Below are 22,607 nucleotides of genomic sequence, written 5' to 3'. Positions count from 1 at the left end.
TGGCACTTCAGTGTTATCACAAGGGTGGCAGCAGCCTGGAGATTCTTTCTGAGTTGAAAACATGCAATCTATTGAGAGATGTAATAGAAATCTGTTAGTGCTTTTTATTTTTTCCACATAGGTGAGGATGTTCTGGTGCACTCGCCAGGTTTAACTGTACATTTTTAAGAATTTAAGCCATGGCTTGTGGAGTTTGTTTGAATTATTTGAAAAGCATCTTTGTGCTATGTAAACATCAGGTGTAGTAAAGACAAACAAGAGAAAGTTGAGGTGTTACCTGCGATGTGAATGGGAACCTTAGCAGATCTCTGCCCCTCCCCAGGCCTCCTGACACATACCAGTGAGTTCCCACATGCACAGGTAGCCAAGTTTCAGCTGGATGTGCAGTAAAGCACGTCTCAAAAGCTTCCCTGACCCTAACTAGTCAAGTGCTAGAGATCTTTCTGTGCACAGAAGCGGGGACAAAAATGCATATTAGAGTAGTGAGGTGCTTTGAAAACATGGTAATGAGGGCTGTAAAAGTACCTGAGCTAGATGGAGAAGATTCTTTTCTGTCACTTGTAAAATCTCATTAGTCTACCTTCATTCTTTTCATTAAGAGCAACAGCAGGACCTTATTCTCCTCCTCCTTTCACAGAGCCATGCCTGACCTCCTCGGCATGTGCTGAGAGCACTTACTGGCAGATGAAGAATGAGGGGCTCCTCTCTGCCACCTTCCATACAATAATCTGCTTCTGGCAGAAGAATGGGATTTTTATTTATTTATTTATTTTTATAGAAGAAGAAACTATTCCAACGAAGCATATAGCACTGGATATTCCTATAGCACCAATTCAAGCTGCTCCCTGTTTAGATGTGCCCAGCTTACTTTTCAAAGCTCATTTGCTTACATTTAACTGCATAGGTGATTTTTTCATTATTTTATCATATAAATGTAAGGTAAACAATCTGAATGTTTTAGTGATGATTGGCAGAGCCACATTCCAAAAAGCATCCTATTAACTTCAGTGAGCCTGTTTGTGGGTGAGGGTGAAAAAAAAAAAAAAAAAAAGCAGAGTACTACTCAACAGTAGTTCTGCAGGAACTCTGCAGAAAGAGCAGGGAAGAGTAAGAGAGGAAGATGGTGCAAGAGGTCCAACAGTGTTTAGATTTTAAGAGAGCTCTACATCAGTCAATGATTGCAGTAAGTTTTGGGAGGGAGTCTGCTGTAAAAGGCTTACTCAGAGTAGGAAAACCCTTGGTTGCCCTTCTAGAGAGGCTTAAAACGAAGGTGCAGTATTCATTCTCACTTTGTAGTGGTAAAAATAAAAAAAAAAGGCTCAGTGATTCTTTGGCTCCTAATTATCACCTCAGGCAGCTTATTTAGCCTACCTGTTGTGAAGGTAAGAAGTACCCATTGCACTGTAACACTTGCAGAGTAATTGTGTCACGTTTTAGCCTTCCGCCACCAATATTAATAACCTGCACTAATTGCATAATGCTTTCTTTTTTTCCTCTTTTTCCAAACCTGCTATGGGGATTAGTCATTAGCATCTTCTTCAGAGGCCTTAACAGATGTTAATTTGTATTCTTGACTCTGGTGGGTTTTTTGTTTTTTTTTTCTTGTATCAAGTGCCAGCATAAAATATATTTCCTAGGATATCTAGCGTCTTTTATGTATCAATCAGAACTGAGCTCTTCCTTTTCTCATGCACGGATGGTTTCTCCTAAGATGGATGAGGTCAACAACAGAGAAGGTAACTTTTATACATTGTGGCATGCCTTGGAAACAAAGACATCAGTAGAAAGTTAAGTGAGCGGTGGTGTTCTGGCAAGATATTTCTATTTCAGACTTCTTTAATATATTTCAGTGCCCGAGATGCCCATCCAGTTTGAAAGATTTTCAGCATATTTAGTTGCTCTAGCCAAACAACAGGCTGTCAGTGCTGTCTGTGGGCAGATTGCAGGTATTAGAGGAGTAAGCTAGTTTTCTCCTTACGGATAGCTCAGCACTTCAGTCCTCAAAATTCCTCCTGTGTGCTCTGCCAGGCTGCTCTCTTTTCTTCATAGGGGTTATGCTGGCTATGTGACACGTTGGGGAGGTATCACTGGGTTAAAGTGTCTTCGTTTTATTTCATGACAAGTTGCACTTGAAAGTATTAATGACCTATTGACTTTTGACGAGTAAGGCATCCAGGTTTGCTGTTAAAATGTGTGGTTTTCTGGATGGCAGGTACATGAAAACTTGGAAACAGTGGGGAAGAAGCATTGTCAGTCTACTTTTTAATGGTAATGAACGTTTCTCTTTATTTGTGCATCGAAGACAAATAGCTGAGTGGTAGATCATAACCATGCTCAAAAACAACCAACAATGTAGACTGCAGGAAACATGAACAGTCAAGTCTGTACTTCAAACATACTGGGAAGGTGGTTTTCTGAGCCGTAAGTAGGATCATAAAAGAATGTGGGTAGAAAGGGACTTCAGGAAGAGTTCACTCCAACATTCTGCTCAAAGCAAGGTCAGACCAGGTTGCTCAGGTGTCAGGCAGTGCTGGGCCTGTATCCCTGGCAGGGGGTGGTTTGTATGCCCCAGGTGCAGGATTTTGCATTCAGCCCTACTGAATGTCACCAGCTTCTTGTCAGGCTTTTTATCTAATGTTTCCAGGCTCCTTGGAAAAATGGAAATTACATCCTTAATTCTGGAGAGTTTTTAAAGGGGTTTAGGAGTATAGATATTCTGGTGTCTTCCCATTTTAACTGTTTCTCTACAGGTGCTAATATGCACATGGATGGTGGTTGTTGTGGGCAGGTTTACTTTATACTACATTTAGGCAAGGTTTGCCTTGCCTAACATCTCTGACCTTCTCTTGCTGACTGGGAAAGGCATAAGAGAAGAGTACATGATGCAAAGTGAGCTTCTAGGCAGCCTTTGGTACTTCTTGTGTGTTATTTTGATCCAGTCAAACCTATGCAAAGGAAAATTACTTCAATAACTGTTATTCTGTAGACATATAATGGAAAACCTAGCAGGTGGGCTGTGTCTCCTTACACACCTTACACACTTACTGAGTGCAGATGAACAGACTCAAGCCTAGGTAGCAGTAATAGGTGGAAGTGGCAACTATTCTCTGGCTTTGGTGTTGTCTCTTGCAAAAATCTTCTGTAGGTATGAAATGCATGAGGGTACTTATAACCTTCCTCTGAAAAATCTTGTAGGTAGAGAGCTGGGTGGGAATTTCACCACCAATGCCACAAAAGCATCAGGCAGAGTAAAATCAATAGTCATAATTCCCCTGCCCCCCTAGATAATGACAGAAGTAAATTCTCACTATAGAGAAATATCAGCAAAAATGTTAGATGGGATTGATGTCCTTTCAAGCTGAGCAGCACCCGTCCCTAGTTTAAGCAGATAGGCAGGGCTATTTGCATCAGATGCTAATTAAGTTTCAGAGCTGGGATGTGGGGGATAACAGGAGAGAAGCAGGAGGCACAGTGCAGTTATTGCTGCGTTGAATATAATGCTGTACAGTGTGCAGCTCCATGGTCTGCAGAGGTGCTATTTAATAAGAGAACTAATCACAGTCAAATTTTGAAGTCAGAGGGCAGACAGTCACAGGAAATCTGTGTGAGAGTAATTTAATCAGATTTTTAATCCTTTTCTCCTACCAGTGTTTCTTCTTGAGTGAATGCACTCCCTCTGGTGGCTCGTTTATTATCTCAATTTCATTCCTTTTTCAGTTAAGGTTGCATGCAAGCAGCTGGCTAAAAATTGGGAAAGCAATATGGTACTGCTTTTATTAGGCTAACTTAATGTTTTATGTTCTCAGCAGTGTAGGCACAGATAAAGTCTAGCTATTCAAATATGTTTTAAAATAATCTCCATTCATGAAAAAAAGGAAATCTTAGAAGGAAGAAAAAAAAGAAGAAACTGCTTACAAGATTATTTCTGAGAAGAAAATGTTATCTTTGTTATCAGGTAAATGTTCCATTGGCCTCAGTGATCTGCTGTTATAAAACCCAGGTTGATCATTCACAAAAAGTGAACCAGTGTTATATCAAACTCTCTCTTAACAATTTCCTCTTAGGTGTCCATCTTTTATGTCTCACCCTGTAAGTTTTTCAGGACAGAAAACACATTTTTTCTGATCATAGGTTGTTAGGAAAATAAATGCTATTGCTATTTGTAAGCCCATAAGAAGAACCTGTGAGCTGGGAATCATCAAGAGTGAGAAATCTCCACTCAGAAGGATAAACTTCTTTTGGGTGTGGTTTGCCTGTTTGTACAGGCAATTTATTTACTTACACATTCTATAGAACAATTTTGATTAAGCAAAGCCAATCTTACAGTGGTATTTGGTAATTAAACTCTATTCTGAGACTGGGAAACATCAGTAGAAAGAGTGTTAATTTAATTAGATGTCATGTCATGTTTCAAAACAGAAGCACAAGCCAAAACTGCTGCAAACCATAAACTTGCTTGCTTGCAGTCTAATGTACTCCAATACATAGTGAACTTTGTCTTACAAGGAACTCTTATTGGAGAATTAGATTTAAATGCTGAGCTGACCATGTCTATACACTGCAGTGAAAAGATTTTGAATCATTTCAATGTGTTCAGAGGACGTTTGGCTAGGACAAAAGAAAAAAGAGCTGGGGATGGTTCCTTTTTACTTCTTTCTGTATCTCCAACAATCTGGGTGACAGACACTTTGGTCAGATGGTGGGATCTGCAGAACACCACAGTTCAGTGCTTGCAGACTTAGACCAATGCTAATTTTAGAGGCCAATCCTATTAATTAGACTCATTTACTTTAGTCTTTAAAGAGTTCTCTGTGACCATACAACATTGAACTAACTGTCTATCCTAGAAATCATCTAATTACATAATCTGTAATATTGTTTCTGTCATGATTCACTTAATTGCATGTCTGTTGCTACAGTGCATCAATCTCAGAAAATTTTTGTTTCCTTACTCAAGAAAACAGTTTATGCTCTCAAGACCAATTTGCCAGCTGGAGCATATATTTCCTACAAAGGAATGCAAAGATAAGGCTCTTATAAGTATATGGAAACATCACCATCTCTGCAGCTATACTTTCCTACTAATGTCAGTGATGGTGCATCACATTCAGCCTTCTCCATAATTTCCTGGCACCTGATCCTCAGGGATGGCAGAGTATCTATCTAGCTGGGACGTGTCTATGGAGGCACTAGTTTGCCCCTTGCATTGCTTTGAACAAGTTACTCAGAAAAAGGAATGAAACCCTGCGGTGGCATGAAGATGTGGGATGTGTTTAGCACTAGCCTTAAGGAGCTGTCGCAGGTGTCCTGCATTTTCTCCTGTTGGCAATTCCACCTTGGAAGCTGCCTGTGAGTTCACCAGCTTCAGGAAAAGACCTGGAGGTATCTTGGCTTTTTATTTTTCTCCTCGTTCTTTCAGGATTTTTATCTTGAAGGTAGACAGTAGTGTTTGTAAACTGATAACACAGTTGTTAAGGGAGGATCATCATCTGATTAATTCATCCAGGGAGCTGTAGTAATATGGCTGTGTGTTACTTAACAATGATGGATAGAAATCAAGAAAGAGACAACTGCTTCACAAAATTAATAGACACTTGAGTCTATTCTTCAAGATCTTGGATCATATATATAAAACAAGTGGGAAATTATTCCAAGCCTCCATTTATCCCCATGTAGTTTGGGGATGGCCCTGAATCCTATCGCTAGTATGCATGAAATCACGGTTCTATTTTATATACTAGTATGATTTTATTTAATTCAATGATAATTGGATGTTTCCCTCAGTTTTATCTCAATGGTGTTTCAAGAGAATCCTATGTTTGGGCATTTTTGTGTTGTTTAACAACATCTCACTCTTACAGCTGTAAATGAAAGTGGAGCAGTGTGTACCATTCTGATGAAAATGCCTCACTAAACAAAAGGAGGAAGGAGCCAACCTCCCTCCACTTCTTTATTAAACTCATAATTTGTTGTTGGCCCCGACACAATGTCTGTGTTTCACCAGTTGTGTTAAAATGAAGCATGCTTGGCATAGTTTTGAAAGTCATTAATAATTGAAAAGATCCCTTCTGATTCCAGTGATATTTTTTTAATCTTCCAACTTCTGCATATAGAATTGTTACTAAGATCTTGAACAAATTTTGTAGTTTGATATATGAAACCCAGAGTTAATAAAATTGCTATGTCTTCATCTTGATGTCATTTATTTTGACATTCAGAGAATGTTGCCAGTTTCTCAACTTTGTCGTAAAAGCTACTATCCATTTCATGGACTGTTTATAGTGATGTATTTCAGATTGAAGGTATGGCTTAAACTTGTCTGCTCCCTGTGAGGAGCTGTTGGTTGCCATGAGGCCCCCCTCAGCCTGCTTTGCTCTGGGCTGGACAAACATAGGAGCCTCAGCGCTCCTCATACATGCAATCCTTTGGGCCCTTCTCCACCTTTGTAGTATTCCTTTGGATACTCTCTAACAGCTTTATGTCCTTTTTGTGCCGTGGCACCCAGACCCACATCCACTGCTGGAGGTGAGGCTGCATAGTACAGAGTAGAGGGGACAACCAATCCCCTCACCCAGTCTTTTTTATCTCATATATTGCATATTTCATATACATGTATATTAAAAGAATGAATCACTCCTTCCTCTAGTGGTCACTCTCGTTCCTATGACACTGTAAAGAAGCCTTAACAGAATGGACTTTGCATTTTATACATACAGCTAATTTAATCCTTTTACAATTAATCACAAACATTCCATTGTTAGAAAGAGTCATTGTCATGATTTATTTTTTTTTAATTTTTTCTATGTAAACATCATTTTTCTCATCTGGAGTATGTTTAAGTGACTGGGGAAAAATAACAAATATTTGGTGATATTTGGTAATGTTAGGGTTACTGTGAGGTTTATGAAAGATTTAGTTGAATAGTTTAAAAAATCATCTCCTCTCAAACACCTACTTATCAGTGCTTATTTTGAAGGTGAGAATGGTGGAATCTTTTCAGAGAAAAGATGCCGTCTTGTGTCTCATTAACTTTGCTTATAGTTATAATTATGGAGGAATTAAGCGAAAGAAACAAGCAAACAATCAAAACCCCAGCAACTTAACAGCTGCTTTTACCAAGGTTATTCTTCAGCTTGCTCAGGATTTCAGTGTGAGCCAACATCAGCAGAGTTACCCATGGAAATCCAGCTAGTGAGCTCATGTACCGTGCAGATGACTTACAAGCTGTGCATATCTGAAACAGCCATTTACCGTTACAACAAAACAAAAACTGAAACAACTCTGTATCACTAAAATGTCATTTCAAGTGTCTTGTAGACAAACTCTGGTCCCTGATGATAGGCTGGTGCAGAATGACTCAGTGACAGGAATGTGTTAGCAAGGTCCCTTCCGCAAGAATTAATATGTCTAACAAGGAAGATAATCTTGCTCAGTCAAAAAGTGAATAATAAGTAAGGACTCAAAGATGGGGTTCAGTGTCCAGGCCTTATGATCATGATAATGTTCATGAAGCTATTTCTTGAAGCTGTACCCCTTGTTGTGTATAGAATATCATTCTGTTTATTTTCCAATGTTAAAATTAGCTCACTGGTCTCCAGAGATCATTTGTGTTGTAGTGTTTTCTCCTTTTGGATTCCTTTAAAGGTGGTAGATAGAGAGGAAGAGAGACAATTCAGCAAGTGCATAAAGAAAAATAACAGTTAAAAATAAAGGTGTGTTATTTAGCTCTGGCTTCAGGGTTGTATAACTTTTAACAGGTGAAAAAGATTATATACCCTATAAAATACTATATACACATATATATATTTTGCCTAGAAGCAACATAAAAGCTAGGATTCTTGGATCTATGAAGGGGAACATAAATACTACCTCTCTTTCAATGGAAAAAATGCCTGGGCTATAGGACATAAAAGTACTTACTTGCCCCTTAGTCTTATCAAACAAAAGGTGCAAAATATCATAGCTGAGATGGAAGGCTCCCTTTCCATTGTAGATACGCACTGCATCAAAAGTATTCTAGTTCATTCAGCTGGGGCCTGCGATTTCAACGATACTTAAAAATTATAATCTTAAATATTATACAACAGTTTTGTCTTGGAAAATCAGCCTCGCTTCTCTCCATCCTAATGTAAGCCCATAAAGGATCTTTGACCATGAACTGAAACTTGCTGAGAAAGCATCTCCCAGGAGTCACGTGTTCCATCTCAGCTTTTAGGGCGGACCTTCAAGGAAGGGCGTCTCTCTGAGTTGCACCGTGAGGTCTTCATACTCCTTCCTTCTAGATGGAAGAGAAGGAGACAAATGTGAAGACAGAGATGTCCTTGGGTCTTACCTGCTTGCTGATTCTCCTGGCCAGCTGCTCCTGCTGCCAGCACCGCACGTGCCACTGTGCAGGCAGGATATTCATCTGCCAGGAGAGCAAGGTGGTCCAGCTGCCTCGGGACATTCCCACCAATGCCACAGAACTGTAAGTAGGGAGAGGGAAGGGTGCAAGCAGCTCTCTTGCCAGCTTTCAACATAGCTGCTGCTTGGCAAGCCAAGGGCTGTATTTGTAGGGGGTCACTGGGGAACCTCACACCAGCTGTGGAAAAGCACTGTGCTTCCTTTGGCACTTGGTTAATTACAGCTTGAAGCTCCTCTCCCTTACTCTTATAATGCTCCCTTTCAGATCTCTGTTAAGAGAAGATGTAGTACCATATAATACAAAGTACAGACTAGATTTTAAATAGGATTCCTTGGTGCTGTGACAGCAATTTGAAGCTTTGTAGGGTTTCTTTACAGCTTGCTCTCACCATCAAAGCATGTTTGGGGCAGGCAAGTTTTACTACAACAACCGAGTGAGTTCTTCTGTCTGTGCTGCAGGGCCTTCCCAAAGGCTCAGGCTTATTTGCCAAGAAGCAGCTTATTGTTTTCTGTTTTGAAATCACAAAGGCAGTAAAGAAAGGACTGAGATAAGCTTCAGAGGGCGATTCTCCTGTATCAGAGAAGCAGCGTGACTGACTTGGAGGGAGCTGACTGTGTAAAGATACAGTATTGTATTATTTGAGGAAGAGTTTTGTTTATCTTAAAGCTTCTTGTTTTCATGAACAGTACCGTATAGCAGCTGTTTTCTGTGTCACTAGCACAGGCAAGCAAGAGAAGTCATGCAATGTCAAGCACCTGCATAAGCAATTGTTTTCCTTTTAATTTATCTTAAAGCAGATCGTATTGCTCTTTGCCTACACCCATAGCTGTCTGGCATCATTAGCATCTAAAGCAAAAGTGAAAGGAATCATCCTGGATAAATCCTTCTATTAATTGGAGCAGTAAGTTTGGTGGGAGGATACAAAGAAGAATGATACATTGCGAGTTGAAAAATACATCCCTATCTTGACCTTACAGACCACACCATACCCCCACTTACTGTCCCACAGTTTGCCGAGCACAGAAGTTTTGTTTTATTCAGAAGAAGCAGTTGTTTTGCTCAATGAATCAGTGGACTGCAGTGAAAATTTGGAGAAAATGCCTGAATTAGCCACAGGTCAGTAAAAGTTTAAATCATTCTCACAACTAGAGAGAAAAAAATCATCTGTGAATTAGGTCATCTAGATTTTGGGCAAACCGTGCTCCAGGCATACACTGCTAATTTTGTTTAATTTTGCTATGATTGTTTCTTTAGATTACACGGTTAAGGTCTGCCTTCTAGGGATTGAAGGAAAAAAAAAGCAGTTTATAATTATTTCTGCAAATAAGCAGAGTTTTATATTGCCAAAAAGCACCTGCTAGCAAAATGGGATTTGTTTCCAGCAGATCCTTGTTAACTTCTCTGGGGTTTGTTAAGGTTGTTAACTGCTGGTGTTTCAGCACAAGTGTGTGTTCCCTAAGGCAGGCTGACTGCAACGTCAGTGTGACTGAGAGCATCAGCTGCGTCCTCTCTTCTTGCAGTAAATGTTGTACTTGGAATCTCTTGACTTGACTCTTCCCATTTACACCAACTTTTGTTTCCTCAGGAGGTAATTCTGGTCCTTGTAAACCAGTGTAGCCTGGGATTAACTTCAGCATAGTTATTGAACTCAAATACTCTGTAAAGTATGGTGTTCGTGCAACGAAAACTGGATGCATTGGCTGAGGAGTTCAGTCACAGATAAGCCTTAGATCTTCATTCAAAGTGAGATGGGAACTCTAGAAAAGTGCCTTCCCATGCACTTCTATGCTGAGTGCCCAGTAGGGCTGTTTCAGCAGACTGAAATAGACCTCGCCACTCCAGATGCTGTTGCAAATGCACCACTGGTAACAGAGAAGATGCTTTCCTCATTGTTCTTCAAAACACTTCTAGGAGTCAAAAGGGCTTTAAAACCAGTGTGGCACCTGGAGCGTAGACGGCAAAAGCATCCTCTGCAGAACATGAACACAAACTTCTCCCTGCCAAGTACAGGTCCTGCAAAGTGCTTTGTTTCTCTAAGAACTCGTTCTGAAAGTGCTGGATGTGTTTTATGGCTTGACATGAAGGAGGGGTCTTCAGTTTATTTTAATCCTTTTACCCTCTGTTATGTGGTCTTGATGGCTTTCCTCATTTATCCCGGTGTCTTTCCTAGTTTTAGCCGTTGAAAAACAAGCTCAGTAGAACTCCAGCACTTCTGCTTCCGTGTGTTTCTGTTTCACTACAGTTATTTCTCAAGTTGGGAAACTGGCAAGCAGCTATGTTACATAGTAAAAAAAAAAAAACCTTAGGATGAAAATAAAAAATAGCATCCTCGCAGAACAACTGGCTGTTATGCTGTTCTTTGCTGCAGTTGATTTTTGTGTGATTGGTTTGGGTTAGTTTGTTCTTGTTATTTTTTCGGGCGTTTTGTTTATTTATTTATTTGGTGAGTTTTTGTTTGTTTTGTTTTGTTTTGTTTTTGTGCTGGAGGGAGGTTTATGAGGTTTTTGACCTATTGGCCACTGACACACACTGCTACGGTGTTTTTTCAGTTATTTCCCGACAGTGAGAGCTTATGCTCGGCAGAGAGTGTAGCTTTGCAGCATGGTGTGAGAGCAGAGGCTCTGCTCCCGGCTCAGCACCTGCTTTAGCAAGGGCAGCACAGAGAGAAGGTTTGCAGCTGCTTAGAGCAAGCCATTTCTGAACAACAGCACGCAGAGCAGGGATTGGAAGCCACAGGTTTCCAGTTCTGCAGTGCCTGTGTTTTGCAAAAGCTCTGGAGAGGACTGCTGCACCTCTGGGTGTGTTCTCTGCTCCTTGCTCATTTGAGATTCCTCTGCAGCTGGCCTGCCCCACGAGTTTGCAGGAGCAGATGGTTCTTATTAGCTGTTCTATTTTATAACTTTTCCTTGGAGGAGGAGTTCCAAAGGAATATATTTTGGCTTTTATATAGGTAGATAAATATATAAATAGATAGATGGTGAAATGCTTTTGAGAAATACATGAGGCTGTGACTTACTGTACTGGAAGCAATCCATGAGCAAAGAGAGACAGAAAGTTCAGATGGGGAATTTAGGTTCATTTGTGTCAGAGTATTAACTATTATACTATAACTATTATGACTGCAGAATGAGAGGGGAACAACTGATTCATCACCTGTGATAGTTCACTCCTTAAAGAATTAAAGGAGTTTTAAGATGCTGTGTCAAGCTTTGTAGACCATCCTTATTATTTACTAAGGTTTTGTTTGCCCATAGAGATCTTGATTTGAGAAAGTTACGCGAACACAAATAGCTTGTTCTCAAATAGGAGGGATCCTTTCAGGAATTTATCAAACTACTTCAAGCAGAATCATGTGTGTAGCAAATGGGAATACAACTAGAGATGCCAGGAGAATCTTACTCATCTCTAACTGTACCCTTCCTTGCTTTTGAGCTTCTGATCTGAGTGCCTTAAATCACACTTACACTACCCCATGAAAGTAGGGAGATGTAGCCTAGCAGTTAGGTGTACCCATTTGGGCAGTAGAATATATCTCCAACAAAATAAAGCAACAGTACATGGCAGCTTTGTAAAAGAAATGGAAAAGGGTTGCTTGATCCAATTCTGCTTGCATTCCCACAGGGTTATGTGACAGAAGTATCAGTATCAGTGTTTTATTTGCATCTTATAATTGGTGTTATTTTTAAAAGGTATTATGAAATCAAATGTGTTCATGCTGTATTCATTACATGGAGAAACTGTCTCCAGCTAAGTTGATTTCCTTATTTACAGTTGCTTCTAAACAGCACTCACACAATGATTAGTCCTCCTTAGCCCACGGCAGCAGGGAGAGGTGGACCAACAGGTACTTCTGCTTGCCTCTTTCTGAGCCATGGAGACGTTGTAAGAAACCTCTTTGGAGAATGAAGGCTACTCAAAGAAAGCTTGCAAATGTGTTACTCAGCCAATTAAAAGTTCCCCCGTGAGGAACTGTTTGATGTGTTAGTAAGCCAGAGGCTTCAGCAGGAGAAGGCTGCCAGTTTTAGGAAGGAGTAGCTAAGATGACTGAAATAATTGACACTGGAGACAGCCCGTCATTTTGCACCCATCTGTCACAATGCTGCCTGAAAGAGAGGGAAATTGCAGGCAAAATTAATAAGAGCAAGCCTTGATCATAGTGTTTTGTACTTTAAAATACCTTCTCCATCTTCACTAACCAGTTTAGCCATTGGCAGAGCCGTTTAAATGTATGTTATGTAGAAGCTTTTCTCTCATGTATCTGCAAACTATAAACAGTGGGGCTTTTCTTGCCTTCTGCATAGGTGTTTTTGTACCACTGCTCAAGGTTATTTATTTTACACTATCAAGTCAAGGCTGAGTAGGTGTCTGCCCACTAGAACAGTGACTGCCTCGAAATAGCAAGTTCTGTGTTATAAACCGAGTCAGATGTGTTTCCCTGAGACGCAAGCTATGAACAACATGAATGGGAGCTGCAACACTCCCAGTGACAGCTGCAATTAGATTTTTGTTATGCTTTCACACAGAAGGTTGAAATTTTCAAGCAATTACAGCTCTTATTCAGGTGTTTATACAGGTGAATTGACCTTAATACAGGGTGTGGAGAGAAGAAACGCAGCTAACAAAAAGAAGACCTGTGAAGCTTTCAAGTACATTATGCAGTTAATCAATAAATCTACACGTTATCAGACAGGGATGATAATATTTGCACAGCAGAGCATATGCATTTTGTATTGCGTACTATCTGAAGCCAAACTTTTTAAAAACTCTTCCTTTTTAACCAGCGTTGCTTCTGTTAATATAGAAAAAGTCTATGGCTAGTGTTATGTTCCTCTCTTTTCAAGTTTATGACCAGTTCACGCTTTGAAGCTGAACATTAGGGCTTGGTGTGCAATCACCAGTTGTACAGTGCTGGAGAGGTCCAGTGCATATTTTGGGTTCTGTATTTGATATTTCCATTGGGAGGATAAAAAGAAATAAGCAGAGCATAAGAAGACAAAAAAGGCTCAAGGAAGCAAGTGACACTAAAGAAGGATAATAAACCCTGTAGGGCAGATCTTCAGCTAGTATAACTTGCCAAGTACATATCTCTGTAGAAACATCCAGTTTTCGCAGACTGAGAAGCATTTCAACATAAGGAGGTGCACTGTGTGCAATACAAGGGGCTTTCATGCTGCACCATGCTCTGCTGGCTTATTTGTGGTAATGTGGCAATGAATGCATGACTTCCACCTGACTTGCAATGACTGAAATGCATGATCTAGTCTGAAGGTGTATAGGTGTGTATCTACTGCATCTCTGAAATGGGAATGCATTCATTTAAAATGCAGTGGCAGTGTTTGACTTGTTATATCACTAAGTTTTTCCAGGGAAACAGAGTGAAAGACAAGACTTGTATTTTTTGTTTGCATATGACATTGGGATTTTACAAAAGGTCACAGCATGAGCCCTTGGGGTCAGCTACAGAGACTCCTGCTCACAAATCTAGACTTTCCAGCAGCTTCTGTCTGGTTCCCTGTGAGGCATAAATTCGCATCCGACTCTGTCTGGATTCTCTGCCTGTTCAAACAGGTATCCTTAGGACAGAAGGTGTTTCTGCTGTTCTCCAACCAAACCGACGGTTTTACTCTTCACTCTCTTAGTCGTTATTCTGAAGCATTTAAGTCGTACAATGTGACTGTCACATGCACGTCTTCATTGTAGGAGGTTTAAAAAGATTCCAGTTTAGAAAACAAAACTTATGTAGGCACTGGCATGTGATCTCTGAGATCCATAATTTGTAAAAAGGCAAATAATTCTTTGGAATAACAAAACCAAGGAGAGAAATATGGTTAGGGACCTAATTGATGAGGAACTTTCCTATTCTTCATGTGTCTTTTTGTGTTTGTGTGGATTAGGAAAATATTTACGGTAAAAATGATGCTCAGAATCAAAGATTTGTATAAAAATCAACTGGTGGAGCACATGCTTACATTTACATTAGCTGAAGCACTGTCCTAAGCACAAAAAGAACTGGGCTTATGTCACTTCCCAAGTCTTCCAACAGATGAATGGGGTTCCTGGGATTTCTCATCTCTGTGTCTCAAAATAAAGTCTCCCAGTTTGACATTTTAGACATGACCTGCTTTACATCTACTTATAAAGAATCATAACTTGTTTATTGAATGACATTAATATCAGTGTTTTTTTCTAAAGCATTTGGAAGATTAAACTTTGCCATTTGTAGCTGCTGTGCTTCTTTCTTTTGTCTCGAACAAAATGTCTTCATCTTGGATGTGTCCCCATTCAAATCTTGTCTCACTTAATTATATCCTAGAAAAGTTTGCCAGTAATGTTATTTATAAGATGTGGGCTGGTAGGCACCAAGGCTGAGCAAGAGAGTTCTGGTAAGGTCAGATACGGTTAGCTTTCAAATTAAAATGTGGTTAAAAGGGAGAAGTTGTTAATTTTAGGGGACATAATAATGAGGAATATAGATCCATCTTTTATTGCTTTGATAAAAATATGGATTAAAAAAGCAGGTATGAAGAATTCTGAATTCACCAGTGTGTTGCAGCAGCCGATTTTCCTTTGCTCTGAATGGTGTGTCTTACTAAACCCTTCAGTCATGAAGAGCTCAAGGTGTTTATGCTGAGGTGGATGCAGAAAGATGAGTGTTTGTGCCTCATCCTCCAACCCAACGGGGAATAAGCTGCTGTGCTGTCGGTGTCATGAAGCCATGCAGAACTCCTCAGTTTTCTCTCTTTCTGTGTTTGTCCATGCACTGCACCTTCAGCTCCTTGCTCTAGTTTATAAATGACATTTGGGGAATTTCAGTTAATCATTTTCTGGATCTGGCCTTTAGCAAAGTCATATCAGCACTACAGTGTGGAAGAATAAATCTTATTAACTCCCTCAAACCTAAACCATGTCTCTTAAGACTTTACTAGTGGTATTTTGTGACGTATATTGAAGATTTCCATTGGAAGATGATTCCAAAAGTTCTCTGCTTAATTCTGCAATTATTCACCCATTAAATGTGTCATCTGATAGGCCTGCGGGAGAAAGTCTGCTGTACAGCTGGAGGGTTTTCTTCCCAGGTGCCAAGGAGGGTCTCACTGAGCTGGGAACATCGCTCATAACACTAGGTACGTGGAGAGCTTAGCTTAACAAGGATGAAAAATAAGAGAGTAGATGAGGGATGCTAAAAGAACAGACAGTGTGGTCATATCAAAGATCTCCAGTGAATATACTGTCTTGAGGTGAATAACTGCTCTGTGTGCCTGCAGTTTATATATAGCAGGGGGTCCAGTGAAACTGAACCAAATTATATAGTGTAGCAAAGAGGAACAAACTCAGTCACCTCACTGAGGAATGGAAGAAACACATGCAAAGTTCCCTGTACTTTATACAGTCTCCTCTAGCTTGACAGCTTTTTATTTAGTTCTCTTAACTTTCCTGAGTGTCCTTGTGCAGGCAAGCTAAAAGATAATTGGGATAGGTTCACAGCTAATTTAAATTGTCATAGCTTCATTAACTTCAGTGGCAAGAGCTGAGTTCGTTTTCACTGTATGGCAGTGGGGACCTCTGCCAGCAATGTGTTTGTGGTGACAGTGGTTTGGCAATCTATCTGTGTGTGCTTTTGATAAACAGAACTCTTTGGGCACAAAATGCAGGTATTGTTTTTTCATAATGGTGTATTAGGCTTATGCTATGAGAGGCAATACTGTGGTAGGAAAAGTCACTTTCCTTTGTTTAAGATATTGACCTTTCCAGGCAGAGCCTGCAAATTATTTCTCAGCCTCTTCCTATGGTTTGATGAGATTGCTCTTATTAGCAGTGAAATGCAAGTCTTTAAAATGAAGCTTATTCTAAATTATAGGTCAGAATCAAGCCTGGATTTCATGTAAGAGTGTAGAAAAAATATTTCTTTTAATTGTATTGCATAAATCATAATAAGGAGCCCAACTGCTGCCTTTCTTCTGGTGCAGCTTCTTTGATTTTTAGCATGTAGGGTCAGGAAAGCTTGTGATTTGTTCTCTTTATTTAATGTTTTCTTCCAAACATCCTCATGCACTTTGGGAGCTCAGTCTGAAATATATGGATGCTTCTTATCTTTCATTACCTTATCAGGCCACTTTGATGCATTTGTTCCCAGGTAGCCAGAAGAGAATTTACAGCTTTATTACATGCAAAGGGAGATATGTGTCTGCTTGAAATGAAAACTGCCTTCAATCCAACCATGCACAAACTAGTCCTTGTTTTTCATTAATATGTTTCCATAACTTTCAGGTTTTCTGAACCATGTTTTTGCCTGGACTGGCTAAATAACTCTCTATCTTTAACTGTAACACATTCAAAATTTGATAAGGTCAGGGCAGCCTGGACTTTGAACATTCTGTTGCTTGGTGAGCTGCGAGCTGAAGCTTTCCACTCTGTACACCATCTTATCTACACAAGAATGCAGTTGCTAGTCAGCACATTCACATACTTGGCCTAGAAATCCCGTTTTGTGAAAGCCTATGCAAGACTGTCCTGGTAACTTTCCTGGTGATGTTACATTTCCCTATAGCTCGTATAGAGGATCTGATTTCTGATATGATGCTTTGTTCAAATATAGCCAGTTAATAAGAATTGATTTGCAAATATTTCTTCGTACGCAATCTGTGAATCTTCAGTGGTTTCCCAAAAACTCTGTGTACATAAATACTGGGTGGGGAAAAAAATCCAAGTTTTCTGTGTTTGTTTCACCCTTTGATTGAGTGGCATAAGGAGGGCATGTATGTTAAAGTGATGCTCAGCAAACGTTTTTGGATTTGAAGTGGTAATTAGTCATGTTTAATAAGGATATGGAGTTAGTCTGTGAAGATTGGAAGAGGAAGTAGAAAAAGTGGTGTGTACTTTGGTTTGGTTTTTTTCATTAAAGGGGATTGTCGCATAGGCAGATTAGAGATTTTAGCAGTTTTCTGTAATAAACCAGAATCTTTTATTGGTTTTATATTCTGTGCTATACCTCACATTTAGAAATGATCTCTGGTATAACTGTCTTGCCCATGTTGGCTTTGAGAACTGTGGATTTCTGTGCCAACTTTTGCTTCTATTTCTTTTTTCACTGCCATAAATAAATTGGGCTGTTGCCTTTTGCACCCCAGTAAGCATGTTGGAGGACAGAGCCCATGTCAAAGGACATGCTATTTAACAGGAAGCACTCAAATCTAAGAGAGCAAAAACAGTCATCTATGCAAGAAAGAAAACTTAACTCCAGCAGTGGGAGTTACAGCCCATGCTGTATTCTCTGGCATTTTCATCCTCAAGTGCAAAAAATGAGCACAAATCAGCCAAATCCCTTTTCTCCTTCTTAACTACTGGGAAATAATCAATGCTGAAGTTTTTTCTTAGAGCTTGGTCTCGCAGCTGGAATATTTATGGATATACCAAAATTTCTGAGCAGCCAAGGTGTAAGCAGAGAGTCTGTAAATCTCCTCTCCTTGCAGCCCCAGCACTATTAGGAGGCATAGGTTTGATGCTGAAAAACTTGCCTCATCCCTGAAGTTTTGTTTGGCCACCAAAGATACTATGGAAACCTTTTTTTTTGTTTGTTTGTTTTGGCAAGTGGAGAGTCATAAAAGTACAGATTGTTAAGAAAATGACAGCAGTACAAGAAATGTCCCAACAGGACAACTCTCTCTAGGTGGAATTGCTGGTTTGGAAAAATGTCCACTGTATCTGAATCCCAGGAGTTATAAATCTCCTATTTGCAGTATATTGTTGCCATGGTGGATGAAGACCAGGCTATGCTCTTCATGGTAGTGACCCCTGAGAGGAATATCCTACAAGAAAATGTAGAATTTTATTCCACAAATATTTGTACACATCCTAATTGCTTTGCCCAAGCAGCTCTGTTGTGTTCCAATGGGACAAATCATAGGTGTGGAACTACCCATCTGTATGTATTTGCAGATTCAGGACTTTGTACTATTGCACTGCACAGAAATAACTCCAAGGAAAAATAAAAAGGTTTCGGAAAGTACGAATGAAATACAGACCTGATAAAATTTATTTAAAGTTATGAGTTGGAATTTTAATGGTTTTAATAAGGTGTACGGACATGTTGAGATATTCTTAGTGTTTGCGAAGATTTCCGTAAATATGAACAGATTTCACAGCGTTCCTTTTAAGTAGCTAAAATACAATTTTAATCATTTCAGAAATGGTAAAGCTATAAGATGTAAATGACAAGTCATTTCCCCAGTTACAGGGTAACAGAGGGAATCAGAGGGGTAGCTGGGACTACAGCCCCTTCAGGATCGTATTCACCAGACCACAATCCTATGGCAAGGTATTTCCATGCTCAAGGAAACAAAAAAATATCTTGCATACTCATAACTTTCTTACAATGAAAAGGTTTTATGCTTAGCAAAAAGAAATGGCTGTTCTTTTGAATCTAAGTAATGAGTCATAACTCTACTATTTTTGTAGCATTCCAGCAGTGCATATGCAGTTTCAGGGTGTTTTCTCCTCCAATTCTTTATTGCTATCATAGTACTGCTGCATCATCATGTGTCCACATGTGTCCAGCCTGTTTTTCACCCTGTGAACCATACATTGCCCAAGCCATGAGAAGACACTTTCTTCAAGAGCATCCACTGAGGAGTACTTTCCCTTTTGGCCATACTGGTGTCTTTTTCTGGCAGGGGCAGCCTCGTAGCTTCAGGACTGTAGACTTGCAGCAGTTATTGCTTGCCATTTTGTTTATCTGACAGAGGTGTGCACACTGTCTGGAAGCAGTGCTCCATTGCACTGGAAAGTGGAGAGTCTGACTCTTGGTCAAGGCTTTGGGAGATATTTTTTTTTTATTTTTTTTCTCTGTCAGGTTGCCAAAAGGTGGCCTTGGTTCTAGGTGTAGATTCATCTGTTTGGTGTCCTCTGGGCTGAAGGAACGTAATGGTGGTTATCAGCTAAAATAGGGAATGAGGCAGGGGCTGCTTCAGAAGTTCCTGCTCTCATCTCCCCAGAGATTTTTTGCATTCCACAGAAGCCTCACTAAGCTCTGCTTTGGAGGGAAAGCAGGCTGTTGTATTTATTAGCAGTGCCTTCCTTGCTAGCTAGAATACGTCTCTATAGTGTTCATGGTATAAAGGAATGCATACATTTCTGTAGTGCACGACATGCTTGTATCCTGATTTTATGAACAGCTGTAGGCTTTAGCTTATATTGTACAGATTCAGTGTTTCGTTTGTCCGAACTCTGGATTCATGTGGGCTTTTGATCCTAGAAGCCCACAAATCTATAAGCATGAGTCTTCAATATATTGTAAACTACTTTTCCTAGAGCACTCCAAAGATTTAAAACAGCGTACCTAGGCTATATAGAGGCTGAAAGTTCACCTTGGGCATTAAGAATAACATCACTGTGGGAGTTTCTATGGCACTGAGTCCTTCCAACAACAGTATCTGTATTTCAGTAGCTGTTGTTACAGAATCCAATGGCTGTGCTTCTGTGCTAGCATGCTTAATAGTATGCTTCCAAATTATGCTTGGCTTACATGTTCACCCCAGTGGTTATTTAAAAAGAAAACTTCATGAATTTTATTGAGGAGATGGTGGCTGAAAATACTTTCTGGGGTGGAGGGGCATGGAAAGGTGTCAAATCAATGGCTAACCATTCCCTGCCATCTTAATGCTGAAATAGCAATATTCTCTATGTTAGAGGCTACCTATGGCAGATAAAGCAGATGATACATCTGTGAATTTCAGGGGATTATCCTTGAATGAAGGAGGCAGGAATATCAAAAAGCATACACAAAGGCAGACAATATGCCAGTTGTTTCTTTCTGTACGTTCACTGCATAGTTACTTTCTTTGCAATTCAGTATATGGACCCTAAATATTCATTTGATGAATGATAATAGCAGTAGTGCTTTTGCCAAAAGCAGCATATAATAATTTTTAAACACTGCAATCTAATAAACAAAGCCCTAGGAAATAAATGTCCTTTACAACTGTCAAGCTCAGAGCAAATGTCCATTTTCTCATCACCACAAAGTGTGCCTTCATCTGAGAAAGTGGGAGAGAATGGCCAGAATCACGCCTGCTATTTTCACAGATTATTTTCAGGAATAGATATAGATGTTACATTAAAAAGGGAAGAAAGGGGGAAGAAAAAGTGATTGGATAGCAAGATGAAATTATCAGAAATGCTGAAATACTGAACACTATGTGTAACCCAGCAGCTTAAGAGAGAGAAATTAGTGGCACGTTTTATCAACGATAAAATTCACTTATTCTTTCATTTTTTGTAAAACTGTCTTTAAATTAAGAGACCTTTCACCATGTAAGACATTTAAAAAAGAAAAAAAAGAAAAAGGAGATTGTGTAAAGAAGCTGTAATTAGAAATCTTAAAGTGATGATACAGGCTTTTGAAATGGATCTGAATATACATAATGATTCTGGATGGGTAAGTGTGAGACTTAACAATGACGTTTCAGGTTTGGTGGTGACACTGACTGTCATTTCTACTAACCCAAAGGCAAAACCAAACATAGTTAACCAAGTCTCTTGCAGCGGATTCCATCAGCTAGATAAGGTGTGCAGCACTTAATGTACAGTACATCTGCTGATTGTGGATGTCACTGGAGAAGAATGTGAGGCCAAGTCGTTCTTTCGTTATGAACTCTGATCAGAATGATTCCATCTTTGCATAGACAAATTATCATTATGTTACTGATTAGTTAGCCTCTGTTCCCACTATTCAAGCTTATGCATTTGGTAAAAGGTCTCTCCAATACACACTGAAAAATCAGTGGAAAAACTCCTATTGATATCTATTGGATTGTCCAATCCAATTGTCTTCTACTGCATTGCTTTAATACTTAGTAATCAGTATTGAAGCATCAACTAATGAAAGCCAAAGAGTCTTGGCAGCATTTTTTTCATACTACTTATGAATAAATGTGTATATAAAAAGAGAGTTTTAGACAAAATGAAGCCACTATACAATTTACACTCCTTTAATTATCTTCTGTCACAGCAAGTTATCATTACTTTTAATTAAGCAAATGTCTTTGGGATGGTGAGAGTATGAGGTGCTGCCTCATACTTTGCGCCTGCTGGAAATGTTTATTTCTGTATTGAAGCTTTAATATGAAGTATCAGAGGGAGAAAGAAAGAGAGTAGAGGTTTCAGAATCAAATATATTCAAAAATATTTGTCGGGCTTGCAGTTAATCACTGTCGTCTTTTGCCGAGGAAGTTCCCTGTCTTCTGCAATGGCACTGCTTGCTATAAAACATGAAATCCGCTTCTGATGGAAATGTAATAAAAACTGCTTATAGATCTAAGCTGAAATTTCTGTCAGACATTCAGTGTTATGTTCTTGAAGATTAAAACCTCTTTGAATATTTATTTGCAAGGTGTCCGGCTATTCTAGATCAGCTTTGAACTATCACTGGAGTGTGTGAATGATGCTCAGTAGTACATCTGTCACATACTCCATTATAATAAGGTTATTATTCCCCTTTCACTGTTTATCTATAATTCAGCTACAGCAATGAAAAAGACTCTTATGTACTATATGTGGGCACAAAGCCCGTGTAACCAATGCAAGCTTTTCAGCCAGAGGATGAAAGGGAGTTAGTGAAGGTTATCAGTGCCAGGCATTGTTCTCACACCTCTGGGGTGTCATGCGGTGTGCCAAAAACCGCTTCAGTTACACAGTATTTGTTTAAATAAATTCAGGGCTCTTCATTTGGACTTGGCTTAACTTTAATAAGAAGGCTATTTTGAAAGGGGGAAAAGCAGTGGGTTTTGTTGTTGTTGTTGTTTTCTAAAGTGCTTTAGTTTTTTGTGCTGCACTCATGTTAATGCTTGGGTGTTTGAGTTAAAAACTTTGCGATGAATGAGTAGCTCATGGTGATGTCCTTTTGCTAAGCAGTATAAGCACTCACATCCAGACCCAGGGCTGGTGACCTGGAGTTCAACTGAGATTTGAAAAGCTGTTTGGAGCTGCAATGTGCTTTTCCTCAGCTTCAGTATGGGGGAGGAGGCCACTACTAATAAAAATAAGCTTATGTGAGATTGGGTTATCGCCCTGTTACCCAGAGAAGGAAAGCAGCTGGGATTCTTCATTTTTTCCTGTCCTTTTAGGGGAGATCAGAGCACGCTGTGTAGCAGCAGTATCTCTGAGCTGTACCCCTACCTTGCTTTGATAGTTGACTAGCCCTTGTTGT

The 22,607-nt window shown here is 39.6% G+C and overlaps 1 protein-coding gene across 1 annotated transcript in view; it reads left to right on the top strand.

The window, feature by feature from the left end:
- The first annotated feature begins 8,222 nt into the window (after nucleotides 1-8,222).
- The window catches only part of LOC100544277 (follicle-stimulating hormone receptor-like), a 70,352-nt gene continuing 55,967 nt past the window's right edge, over nucleotides 8,223-22,607 (top strand). Inside the window, exon 1 of the mRNA XM_010706604.3 lies at nucleotides 8,223-8,467. Coding sequence (XP_010704906.1) covers nucleotides 8,283-8,467 — 185 coding nt within the window. The 5' untranslated portion in view covers nucleotides 8,223-8,282. The remainder of the gene's footprint in view (nucleotides 8,468-22,607) is intronic.

The sequence above is a fragment of the Meleagris gallopavo genome, chromosome 2 (assembly GCF_000146605.3).
Source record: "Meleagris gallopavo isolate NT-WF06-2002-E0010 breed Aviagen turkey brand Nicholas breeding stock chromosome 2, Turkey_5.1, whole genome shotgun sequence".
NCBI classification, from domain to species: domain Eukaryota; kingdom Metazoa; phylum Chordata; class Aves; order Galliformes; family Phasianidae; genus Meleagris; species Meleagris gallopavo.
The sequence above is the reverse complement of the archived record's forward strand: the minus strand, read 5'-3'. Positions and strand labels throughout refer to the sequence as shown.